Source organism: Eumetopias jubatus, unplaced genomic scaffold (assembly GCF_037043125.1).
Source record: "Eumetopias jubatus isolate StellerSeaLion01/CBP00866 unplaced genomic scaffold, mEumJub1_p1.0 scaffold_6, whole genome shotgun sequence".
In the NCBI taxonomy this organism is placed as follows: domain Eukaryota; kingdom Metazoa; phylum Chordata; class Mammalia; order Carnivora; family Otariidae; genus Eumetopias; species Eumetopias jubatus.
In genome coordinates this window covers 26,129,999-26,143,175 of record NW_028274812.1, presented here as the reverse complement: position 1 = coordinate 26,143,175, position 13,177 = coordinate 26,129,999, and the positions used below count along the sequence as shown (strand labels likewise).

At 40.8% G+C, this 13,177-nt stretch overlaps 1 protein-coding gene across 1 annotated transcript in view; it reads right to left on the bottom strand.

Annotated features, from left to right (window-relative positions):
* Positions 1–646: 646 nt before the first annotated feature.
* Positions 647–13,177, bottom strand: part of TXLNB (taxilin beta) — a 39,130-nt gene continuing 26,599 nt past the window's right edge. Inside the window, exons 7-9 of the mRNA XM_028121425.2 lie at positions 8,931–9,023; positions 2,984–3,079; positions 647–1,745 (exon numbers count right to left, since the gene is read on the bottom strand). Of these exons, the coding sequence (XP_027977226.1) occupies positions 945–1,745; positions 2,984–3,079; positions 8,931–9,023 (990 nt within the window). The 3' untranslated portion in view covers positions 647–944. The remainder of the gene's footprint in view (positions 1,746–2,983; positions 3,080–8,930; positions 9,024–13,177) is intronic.

The following is a 13,177-nucleotide window of genomic DNA, read 5'->3' as shown; positions in this document are numbered from 1 at the left end:
TACAGCTGCGATTGTTCCCCTTTTCTGTTTACGACCTCTTGCGTACCTGCGTGTCTACGTGTTCTGCACACTCGCAGTCGGACCCAACTGCTGTTCGGTCATTTGATCAACTGGTTGGATTTATTGATGTACCATTCAGTTACTTGTTTCTGCCCAACATTACATGGCCTGCATACTTATGTTCTGAACCTGCTTCTGATTCATAGAGCATTAATCTACTCTCATCCCAAGCAAGTAAGAGATGTTTTTTTTGATTACCATCTAAATATTTTGCATAAGACAACTCCAAAAAGGGATGAGGTGTATGTATTTTATACACACACACACACACACACACACACACATATGTATATATATATAAAATATACACATGTATATATAGGTGCATAAACTCATATATGTATATATTCACACACATATGTATATATTCAGACATATATACATGTATGTATATATATATATACACACGCATACCCACATGTATGCATATATTATGTATATAATGCTTAAATGGAACCTGGACATTCATTACTTACTTTGGAACCTATTAAAACTATATAGGGAAATAAAATGAAACATCACATTTTCTGTATTTCTAAATTGTAGTGGAAGTCTTGAAACTCCAAATCTTACTGGTTGATTAAGAAATTGAAATAAATACCATCTCAGTGGAAAACTAATATGAATTTTCTATTTGTATGTTCTGTTGCCATTTGGGAAAATTATACTATCAACCTGCGTTAAATAGAAAAGCTCCAAATCAGTTATAAATTGAGAACAAATGGCACAGGATGAATGTGTTCTGCATAGGATTTGAAAATGTCTTGATTCTAAGTAAGTCTCTTCCCTTAGACATCCCTAGCCCTTAATGCCTTTTCAGAAGACAATCTGTTATGATGGAGATGTAACGTCAGGAAGAAGAGCTTCGGAAGGCACCATGAGGCTTAATCTACTCCTTCTAGGTTGGTGTCGGCTACTTGGGGCAGCTGGGGCCCCCCTGAGGCCCCTGCTGGCAGCCCCCCTGCTGTTGTGTCCGGTGGGGGTGGGGGCGGCAGCCTGCTGGGCCCACATCCAAGCACCCCAGCTGGAATCTGCTCAGCTGCCGTGGGTGGTGGAGCAGGACCGTCTGCCTCCATCGCAGGTAGGGAGGCCTCGCGGGGGGACGGCCGGGCCTGACTGGAAGCTTCTGCCTCTGGCTTGTGGGGTGGCTGATCAGCCTGGGCTGCTGCGAGGGGACCCCGGTCTTGGGCCTCTGCTCCCGACCCCAGGGGTTGGTTCCCGGGCCTGGGGGGCAGTTCTGCCTCATGGCCTCTTTCGGCTTCAGCCTGAGGAACTGGGGGAGGCAGGGAACTCTCTGAATGGCACAAAGGGCTCAGAGGGGATTGTGCCGGCTCCTGGAGAGCCGAGTCACCATCCCCTTGAGGATTGCTGAATTCTGGTTGGATTTCTTTGGCCTGGTCAAGGGTCGACTCTGGCTGATGAATGACCATGAAGGCTGTGGCCAGATTTTTCACAGCATTGTGAACACTCTCAGCTGCCTCCGCATCAACCCCCACCCCCTCAGACACAGTGGACTCGGGGTCCTCGTCGGAGGTGGGCTGACTTCGGTCTTCCTTTTGAGGCATTTTTGCCTCTCTAATTTTCTTGTAGAGTTCATTTCTCTCTTCTTGTAAAGCTCGACAGAGGTTCTCCAGCCTTCCGATTTTCATGACGAAGCACTCATATTCTTTAGCTCTCAGTGCTTTCTGTGATTTGAAAACAATAGAAAGCAAAAAAGCATAAAACAACAAAGCAAAATTGCCAGGACGCTGTCTGGAGACAAGCAAAACCATTTGTCCAGGAATCTGTCTACCAGCCTCTGGGGCCTGACCGCAGAGAGGTGGCTGAACAGACACCTGACCAGGGGCATCACTGCTGTTTCTCCATTAGTGTGTGAGACTCTGGTAGAATTTTAATCACTGTATCCTTTGCTTTGGGAGAGAAAGATGGCAAAACTTCTCTTTGCTTCAGGCCAAGGCCTCCAACATCTTAAAGTAGATGCATTTTCTGCTTCCAGGACTTAGATGTCTTCCAGTAGCAGAATGAATGAGATGGAGGGGGACCTGGCTGTCAGCAGTGGCTCATTTAGTCTATAGATAAACTGCTGGATGTGAATCCAGCAAATGTTTGATTTATGTTGGTGAATAATAAGCTCATCTCTTTGGAATTGGTTGCAATTTGGGATGAATTGTTAGAACAGTAATTATAACGACAGAAACTCCCCACATACTAATTCATGATGCTGCTTGCTCAACCTGTTCCATTCTCCTCCTTTTCTGTAGAAATGTTGGTGTGTTTGTGCATGAAATCGTTCCTAATCATCTTACTCCTTGCCTCCACCTTTGTGCTACTTTGTACCCTTTAAGACTTTTTTTTTTTTTGCCTGTTGACATGGAGAGACCTTTGCCTGTAAAATCTGCCTCTCAGATTCAGGGCCACGTATCTTTGGCTCAACACCTACAGAGCCTGACATATTACCGTAATTAAATGCCTGTTGGAAGAATTAAACAATACATCCCCATATCTGTCTATAAAGTAGTACATACCCTGGGTGCTCGGGCTGGTGTCTTCTCTCATATGTTCAAATCAACTCACTAATATATTCTGTACCTGCTATGTGCCAGGCACTGGGGAAATTCAAAGACAAGTAAGACACTTGTCCTGTCTTTAAGGAATGCAGTCGAGCAGGCATGGAGCTGATTTAAGGACAGCTTTGGACCCGGCAAGGAGGCATGTGACTTAGGGTCACAAAACTCTTTGTGAGTCTGGACCCAATTCTATTTTTTTTGCTCTATTTTTATTATAATTTCATATGTCACGTCTCAGAAAAAAAATCAGCTCTTTTTCAAAGATAATAATTTGTACTATTAGGTTATAATTATCTTCTGAGTACAAATATTTGGACTAGACAGGGGAAAATAAGCTGGGGGGGAAGTCTTCTTACCTCTTCAATCATGTCCAGCAGGGCTTTGTTACAGTTCTCAAACCGGGCTTTCCACGTGGCTGTGTCCTTCTCTAACTTCTTCATTTTCTTAGTTGTCTACAAAAAGTTGAGTATTTTAATGTTAATTCTGAAGACTTAATATATCAAAAAAGCTATTAGTTCCATATGTGATGCCAAGAAAAGTCCTTTTGTTACTAGCTGTTGAAGCAAACAGGTCTGATGTTGAGGAATGAAGATTGAGTGGGGAGAGTCATATTTATTTCTGAATCATTTAGGTCAGTGGAGAACGAACTTATTTGCACCTGAGCCAGTTCAGGAAGAAGGAAGCTCCTTAGGTCCAACCTGTTTTTTCATTGCATTTTCTTTAGTTTAAAGTAAAAGTTGCTTTATTTAGTCACAAGAATAAACTTGCAATTTAGATTTTTTACATTATTGAATAGGAGACTCTCAGTGAGGAAGCTGGACGGGCTCTTTAGCCATTAAAATGTTGATACTATCTGGGCACACCTGAGAAGTAGCTACACGAAGGCAGCTTTCTATTTTCTCAGTCTTTACATTTTTAAAAAAGTTTTTATTTAAATGCTAATAAGTTATCATACAGTGTAATGTTAGTTTCAGCTGTATGATATAGTGATTCAACACTTGCATACAACGCCCGGTGCTCCTGACAGCGAATGCCCTCCTTCATCCCCATCACCTATTTCACCCATCGCCCCACACCTCTCCTCTGGTAACCATCAGTTTGCTTTCTCTAGGTAAGAGTCTATTTCTTGGTTTGCCTTTCCCTCTCTCTTTTTCCCTTTGCTCATTTGTTTTGTTTCTTACATTCCACGTATGAGTGAAATCACATGGTAATTGTCTGTAACTGACTTATTTCACTTAGCATAATACTCTTTAGTTCCATCCGTGTTGTTGCAAATGGCAAGATTTCATTCTTTTTTATGGCTGAGTAATATTCCATTGTATATATAAATATACCACATTTTCATGTATCTGTTGGCCATTTGCATGTCTTCTTTGCAAAAATGTCTCTTTATGTCATCTGCCTATTTTTTAATTGGATTATTCATTTTTGGGGTATTGAGTTTTAAAAGTTCTTTATATATTTTGGATATGAACCCTTTATCAGATATGTCATTTGCAAATATCTTTTCCCATTCCATAGGTTACCTTTTAGTTTTGTTGATTGTTTCCTTCACTGTGCAGAAGCTTTTTATTTTGATGTAGTCCCAATAGTTTATTTTTGCTTTTGTTTTCCTTGCCTTAGGAAACATATGTATGAAGCTGCTACAGCCAGTGTCAAAAAAGTTACTGCCTGTGTTCTCTCCTAGGATTGTTATGGTTTCAGGTCTCACATTTAGGTCTTTAATCCATTTTGAATTTATTTTTGTGTATGGTGTGAGAAAGTGGTCTAGTTTCATTCTTTTGCATGTTGCTGTCCGGTTTTCCCAACACCATTTATTGAAGAGACATTCTTTTTCCCATTGGATATTCTTTCCTGCTTTGTTGAAGATTAATTGACCATATAATTGTGTGTTTACTTCTGGGTTTTCTCTTCTGTTCTATTGATCTATGTGTCTGTTTTTTGTGCCAGTACCATACTGTTTTCATTACTACTGCTTTGTAATATAACTTGAAGTCTGGAAGTGTGATTCCTCCGGCTTTGTTTTTCTTTTTCAAGATTGCTTTGACTATCTGAGGTCTTTTGTGGTTCCATATAAATTTTAGGATTGTTTGTTCTAGCTCTGTGAAAAATGCTGTTGATATTTTGTTAAGGATTGCTTTAAATGTGTAGATTTGCTTTGGATAGTATAGACATTTTAACAATATTTGTTCTTCTGATCCATGAGCATGGAATGTCTTTCCATTTCTTGTGTCATCTTCAATTTCTTTTTTTAAAAAATAATTTATTTATTTATTTGAGAGAGAGAGAGAGAGGGAGAGAGCACTCAAGAGAGCACAAACAGGGGGAGCAGCAGAGGGAGAGGAAGAAGCAGACTCCCCGTTGAGCAGGGAGCCTGATGTGGGGCTCGATCCCAGGACTCTGGGATCATGACCTGAGCGAAGGCAAAGGCTTAACCGACTGAGTCACCCAGGTGCCCCTGTCATCTTCAGTTTCTTTCATCAGTGTGTTATAGTTTCGGAGTACAGGTCTTTTACCTCTTTGGTTAGGTTTATTCCTAGGTATTGTATAGTTTTTGGTGCTCGTAAATGGGATTTTTTTTTTTTTTAATTTCTCCTTCTGCTTCTTCATTATTGGCGTATAAAAATGCAACAGATTTCTGTTCCCGTTCAGCACTTTGAATGTATCATGCCACTGCCTTCTGTCTTGCCAAGTTTCTGTTGAGAACTCTCCAGCTAGCCTTATGGATTTTCCCTTGTAAGTTAAGGACTTTGTCTTGCTGTTTTTAAGATTTTTTCTTTATCACTATATTTTGCAAACATAATTACAGTATGTTTTGGTGTTGGCCTGCTCTTGTTGATTTTGATGGGAGTTCCCTGTGTCTCTTGGATCTGGGTATCTGTTTCCTTAGGGAAATTTTCAGATTAGGGAAGTTTTCAGCTATTATTTCCTCAGATAAATTTTCTGTCCCCCTTTCTCTCTCTTCTTTTTCTGGGACTCCTACAATACAAATGTTATTTCATTTGATGGAGTCACTGAATTCCCTAAGTTGATTCTCATGTTGCATAATTCTTCTTTCTCTCTTTTGTTCTGCTTCTTTACTTTCCATGACTTTGTCTTCCAGGTCACTAATTTGTTCCTCTGCTTCTCCCAGCCTGCTGTTCATTGCAGCAAGCCTGTTTCCAATCTCATTTATTGCATTCTTCATCTCTGGTTGATTCTTTTCAAACTCTTTCATCTCTGTGGTAAGGGTCTCACTGATGTTTTCTATTCTTTTCTCAAGGCCAGTGAGTATTCTTATGACTGTTGCTTTAAGTTCTCCATCAGGCATGTTACTTATATCTGTTTCGCTTGGGTCTCTGGCTGTGGTCTCATCTTATTCTTTCATTTTGGATCAATTTCTCTATCTTCACATTTTGTCTAAGTCTCTGTCTTCTTCTCTGCATTAGAAAGGCCAGTTATGTCTCCTGCTCCTGAAGGTAATGGCCTTATAAAGAAGAGGTCATGTAGTGCCCAGAGTCTGGTGCTTCAGGGAAGGTCTCCAGCATGTGCTGTGGCGGCTGGTGTCCGTGCTGTGCTGCTTCCCGCAGGCGGCTCTACGTTTATGCTGAGGAGCAGAGGAGGGAAATGGTGCTGGCCAGCTCCTGTGTTCCTGGAGAGGTGTTTCCATGAATGCTGCCCCTCAGGGACACACTCTGAGAAGCAGGAATAATCTCCCCACTGTGTGCCCCAGGTGTTCTTCACATCACCATTTCCACATTGTCTACCCTAGGATTTTTGCATGCTTCTCTCCAGCCAGGACTGCTGACCTTTAAAACTCCAGGCTTTAAGACCCACAGGTCTTAAAGAACTCACAAAATTCAGCCCTTCTCATTTTCCAAGCCAATGGCTCTGGGGAAATGTTCTCCTTGTGCATTTCCCTGTGTGCTCCTCTCTCTCTCACCCTTCTCCATGACCACAGCTCCTTCCCCTCCACAGCAGCTGCGATCTGTTTCTCCCCTGAACCACGGCTCTGCACTGCCTACCTCTTTGATGTGGCCTCTTCTCTCCCTTTAGTTGTAGAGTTCATTCTGTCAGTCTTCAGGTCAATTTTTGGGGTATTTAGGATGATTTAATAGCTATCTAGTTGTGTTTTTAGGACGAAGTGAGTCTAGGATCCTCATACTCCACCACCATCTTCCTGCTCCCTCTGTCTTCACATTTGTAGAGTGTCGTGGGATTCATAGAATGTGGTTATATGCATTATTCATTCTATCCTTGAAACAGTCCCAAAAGGAAGGTTCTGTTTTCACCTTCACTTTATCACTGGGGAAACTGAGGTTCAGAGAGGTAGAAGAATATTCAGGTGAGTTAGCAGAAGAGTGGGACTAGAGTTATTTCATTCCATAACAGCAGCATAAACAGAGTGTCTGCTGGTCACCAGTAAGGAGCCGGGTGTAGGGGATACAGAAGTTAATAAAATGCAGCCCATCTTTTTTAAACCTGAAACTGTTGGATCTCTGCTCTGCTTGGATGAAGTGAAGGTCAGGCATGTAATGGGGTGCAGTTTCTCTGGATGAACCACACCTGGGCACTTGCTGGCTCTGTGCCATGCTGTCTGAGGCGGTGTATGCTTGGAGGCCAGAGGCTGGGCCCAGGCTGTCAGCCCCTGGGCTCTATAGAGAAGCTAGGGGAGCTTTGAGTGGTTTTCAATTTTGATCATTTCTTTACCAAGTTAGTAGTTTAGAAACTTTTTAAAGTCATCAACCTCTTTAAGAATTTGATGAAATCTATGGAACCACATTCAAAGAAATGCAATATGCACATCAGTTTTTTGTGTGTGTGTGCTAATTCTCAAGTTGACTTTAAAAGTCTATAAATAAATTCCAGATTAAAAATTTCTGTTCTAATATTTATTCCAATATCAAAACTAATTTTGAAATAAGTAAAAATACTTTTCTGCTCTAATATTTATTCTAATCTTAACACACTATAGTGAAAAAAGATTTTTTTTTAAAGATTTTTATTTACTTATTTGACAGAGAGAGAGAGAATAGGCAGAGAGGCAGGCAGAAGGAGAGGGAGAAGCAGACTCCCCTCTGAGCAGGGAGCCCAGTGTGGAACTCGATCCCAGGACCCTGGGACCATGACCTGAGCCGAAGGCAGCTGCTTAACCGACTAAGCCACCCAGGCACCCCGTGAAAAAAGATTTTTGAAAAATAGATAGATTCATCCTGGAGTGGGAAAGTAGTAATTTTAACAAGTGTTGGCCTATTTATGTTTGTTCATTGAATTGTGAAATTTATCATATAATTTTAAGAAAAAAATTTTTAAATTTTATTTATTTATTTGAGAGAGTGAGAGAGCATGAGCAGAGGGAGAGGGAGAAGCAGACTCCCTGCTGACCAGGGAGCCTGATATGGGCCTCAATCCCAGGACTCTGGGATCATGACCTGAGCTGAAGGCAGATGCTTAATTGACTGTGCCACCCAGGCGCCCCAAGAAAATGTTTTAAAAGGATGCTTTGTGCACTTAAAAAAGGTTAATGCCAGTGCCTGTTAAGAAACACAATTCTGATGCTAATTTTATTTTGGGAAAATATTGGATTGAATAAAATTTAAACATGTCCAATAATAATATTTAGCACTTTATATTTGTAAAAGGGTAGAAGAAAGTTTTAAAACCCTTTAAAAATACATTAATTTATATTTGAACTTCACAATCTTGTGAAGTCGGCAAGGGAAATGGTATCTTAATGTACAGATAAGAAAAATAAAATTGGAGGGAAGTTAAGTGGATTGCCCAGTGCTACTTGAGGAGTGACAACACACCCAGAATTTGAATTCAGGCTTCCTTCTCATTCAAGGCTCTGCCAGTTATAACATACTACATATATTCTCTTCTAAGAAGGATTGTATGAAATGGTTTTTCTACTCTAAAATTCTCCTCTTGCATTGTATGAAAGTTGTTTTTTCGATCTTTAAAAATTAGATTTTTCAAAAAATTTAGTATAAACAACATAATGTTAAATTGCCAGCTCTTGTCTTTTTTTCTTTTTTTCTTTTTCTTTCTTCTTCTTTTTTTTTTTTTTTTTAGCTCTCAATGGACTAGAAAAGGAAAATATTCTTTCTCAGAGTGAAGGTGTATCCTAGCGTTTTTGGACTCTTCCTGAGATTAATTTACCAGATACTTACCAATAAAAAAAATACAGTCTAAAATCTCATTTGTGTTTCATTACTTCATGAAATGCACTGAAGTATCTTAATGAGAGGAAAATGAACCCAAAGGAGAATTGCCTGTCAAAATAGAAAATGCAGGATTTTGTGGGGAGATAATAATACTCACTTTATCCATTTCCTGTTTGAAAGTGGCAAACACCTCATTGCTTTTTGTTAGCGTGTTCTGGAACTCTTCAAACCTTCCAGAGTACAGAGTAAGCTGTAAATAGGGGAAAGAGTGGATCTATTTTAGGGCTGCTTTCAGAATGCTTCTAGAACAAAACAACGTGTCATTGTTCATTATTTGAGAAGAAAAATGACTTGAGGGAATTTTCAATATAATGTTTGTAATATGTTCAGTTATTTTATTTACTATGAGAACAAACTAAGTCAGTGAGTACGAGTGAAGTACATTTTTAAGGAAAAATGAAATAATGACATGTCATCACCATTTCATTATATCAAAACTTTTACCAACAAACTTTTATTGAGCACTGAATATATGCATTGACTCTATGTACAAAAGCATTTAACACGTGACTACTGTTTTTGAGAGACTTCTGCTCCTGATAGGAAGATAATCTCAAAGACAACTTGATTGTGGGACAGTGAATACAAAGTGCCCACTTCATTAAGGATAGTGCCAGTCAGAGAAGGAAGTGAGCATGGCAGGTGATCATGTGAGCCATGTTTTTGTGGAGAAGGCGAGCCTTGCACTTGGTCTTGAAGGGAGTGAGAAAGTAGACAAATGAAAAGAAGTGGTAGGAAAGGTGGGCCAGACATGGGTGGCTGCCATTATACAGCTTGTGCCACACTGAGCAGCCGCCATTCACATTTTAGTCAAGTTGGTTTTGTATGTTTCTGAATACAGTGTTCTAGCCAATAGCAGTTAAATGTTCCTTTTCATCAAAACCAGTTTATTATACCAATTTTCTACAGATGGAAAGAATGAGTCTTGAGGAAGAAATGCCTTTTCTAATATGCATAGAATATCAAACATATGGGTTAGCATTGGCAAGTGTGTGGCTCACCATGGGAGTAGTACCTTGTACCTCTATCTACATCCTTATTCCAAGGGTTGCATTTGGGGTAGGAATAAAGCAGGGCAGGAAAGGAGAGTGTGTTGTTAGTGACAGTAATGCAATAATAAAATTTTGCTTTTGAAAATGATTTTAGAATAGCATGCTTTGAGGAATGGAGATTTAATATGGATGATACATGTTAGTAAAGCCTGCATTTTCTTTTTTCTTTTTTTTAAAGATTTTATTTATTTATTTGACAGTGAGTGAAAGACAGCGAAGGAGGGAACACAAGCAGGGGGCGTGGGAGAGGGAGAAGCAGGCCTCCCATGGAGCAGGAAGCCTGATGAGGGGCTTGATCCCAGGACCCTGGGATCATGACCTGAGCCGAAGGCAGACACTTAATGACTGAGCCACGCAGATGCCCCAAGCCTGCATTTTCAAATAAGTATTTGGTACTGTTGAATGCCTGGAGCAGCTCCAACTCCTCAAAATGGGCACTGAAAGACTAGCTGGTGGTACCTGTGACACTGTCATTTTGAAAGCAGAAAAAAAAAAAAAAAACACTGACTGGAAGCCAGTAGATTGGAGAGTTCTCAGTCTTGGGTGTGAGAGGTAGAGAGAGTATGGGACTCAACCCCTAGAACCCAGAAAATCTGCTTATCTAGAATGGCTTATTCTCAAATGTTTTAGAATAGCAGAGATTTTACCACAGTAAACAAGAACAACGAAATGATAACATAAAATCTTTCCACAGGATAGATTTTCCAAAGAAAAGTCAAACAATGGCTGGCCATGATCTTGAAATCACGCCTTAGCTTTGTGAATATGTGACAGGGCAATGCTGCTGGCCTAAAATTTGTTTCTTGTGGTTCCTTGGCACACAGATTAAAGAAGATTGAGTAAAGGAGCGTCAGGGAAGTCATGGCCAGGAGGGTACCCCAGGATTTTACACACACACACACACACACACACACACACAGTGCATAAGACAATCCTTACTCATTAACTCATTATGTGCAACACACTCTTGACCTATTCTATTTAATTGTTTCATTTTTTTTTTTTCCCAAAGTACTGGCTGGGATCCACTGAATTGATTTCAGGGCCCATGAGTAGGTCAAGCCCCTTAATCCGAGGATAAGCTTCTATGGGACTGGCTACCTATGCTGCACCTGATCTAGCAGTCTAGGGTAGGAACAGCTACTCCAGGCTGATGCTCTTCACCTTTTATTACAAAATCCGTTCATTTGCATTCCTGGTCAGGTCTCCTGTTAAGCTTCTTTTTCTGACTTTCTCTCCTGTCTTTTCCACACTTCTCAGTAATTCCTGCAGAGTTACAGGAGGGTGGCAGATACTCCGGGCTCCTGAGCAAGTCCTCCCAAATCCGCTCTTGCGGCCCTGGAGCTGCAGGAGGCCCACAGGAGGGGCACGACTGGGCGCATGCGCCGTCCACCTCTCAGGCGCAACCTTGTCAGTATCAGCGGGGGCAACCGCGCCCAGCTTGCTCAGCTTCTGCCCTTTCTTTGGGCAAAATGCTCTTTTGGGTGTATGCGTTGGGCAGATTTTGTTTCCCTTCCTCATGTTTTCTTGTGGCACGGAGAAGGCAGACACACCCAGAGTGCCAGGAAGCGGTGTCTCATTTCATTACCACTTCTCCTGGCCTTTTTCTAGTGACCGTTTTTTTTCTTCCCTCAACTTTTTTTCTTTCCTTTTAATTAGGGTAATTACATGTAATGTAAGATTTACCATCTCAACTATTTTAAGTGCACGGTTCAGTATTGTTAACTCTGTTCACATGGTTGTGTAACCAATCTCCAGAAGTTTCATCTCGCAAAACTGAAACTCGACACCCAGGAAACAGTTAACTCCCCATTTCCCTTCTAGAACTGTTTTTCATACTCTGCTTTTCTTCCTATTTGACCTCTTTGTTGTAGGTGGCAAAATCTGTGTAGATTATTCTTTTCTCAGGTAACCAACTCTAACACTCTTTACTTACACTAACTAAAAATGGGCACTTCCTGTTTACTTTATGCCAATTTGCTTGGTGGTACCTCCCCTCTCACTATTATGCGGACATGATGCATGTTTGGTTTCATGTGTCATATTTCTGCTCTTATTTTGGTATTTCAGAGAACCATGGAAGGGATATCCAGAGGTCATTCACAGTACTCCTGCCAGAGGCAGCAATAGAAACAAACTATTCTAGGGTCAGAAATAACAACAATTGCCCCATTTTCAGTTTTAAGTGGGTGAGCGACACACACGTTCTTTTAATGGAGCACTGAATTTTAAATACAAACTTTCATAGCATTTAGGAAACAGAAGCGTGTCCAGGAATTGTCTTAGCAAACTTGTGAGATTTGGTTTGGGAACAAGTCCAGTTATTGTAGTAGTCGCAGAGTAATCTCCTCTCATCCTCTATACAGAAGGTGAGGACTTCTGGGTTTAAAGGCTATGATTACTGTCTTTAACAATTTACTCAATGATCTTTTCCCTTGGGCCGTATTTTTGTGGCCACGTGGCTGGGTTGTTTGTATTGCTGACTTTCCACATCTACCATCTTCATCCGTATCGATCCAATGAACACTCTATTTGTAGTGACAATTGTATCCCATTGATCATGTCTGACATTTACTCTGTTGCCTTGGTTTGTATAATTGAGAGCCAGACATCGCTTCCCTAAGTGAAAACCATGCCCCACACTGGCAAGCTGTTGTCTTACGGCTGAAAGTGACTTCGTCTAGTAAAACACACTCTGTCCTTGTTATTTCCCTTGCTCAGACTGTAGAAATGGGGACTTAAGACTTCTGTCTCCTACCACTCCACTCCTTCAAACAAACTGTAAAATCAAAGGAAGTGTTCAAGAGCTAAGCACACTGACCTGTGGTAGATTTTGTTTCTCCAGGTTTAAAGGTTTTAAAAATATAATGTTGCTACTTTTGAAGAGGAACTTTAAACATGATTACACATAGGGTTTGGGGACCTCTATATTCTTCTTGAAGATGAAGTTATTATTGGAGTTTTGAAAAGTGCCTTGAAGACAAGAGACAGACAAGGGAGGGTCCTTGCAGAGAGCCCCACATGATGGAAAACAAAGCAGGAGAGGAGAAGGCTAGGTTAACCCAGCTTCGGGCCACATGGCTTCGATTCTGGAAGTTCTCTGCATTCAAGAACAGAGCTGGACAGGGTCTGGAGATCATCCGTTCCAGCGGTTCTTCAACTTTTTTGCAACTAAAGACTCCTTTTGTCTCATACATCCCTACGTAGATCCTCACCCATGAAATAATAGTTGTATTAGCTCACACCCTAATTGTTAGCATTTTTATTAATATTATTGTTATCACTAGATTGT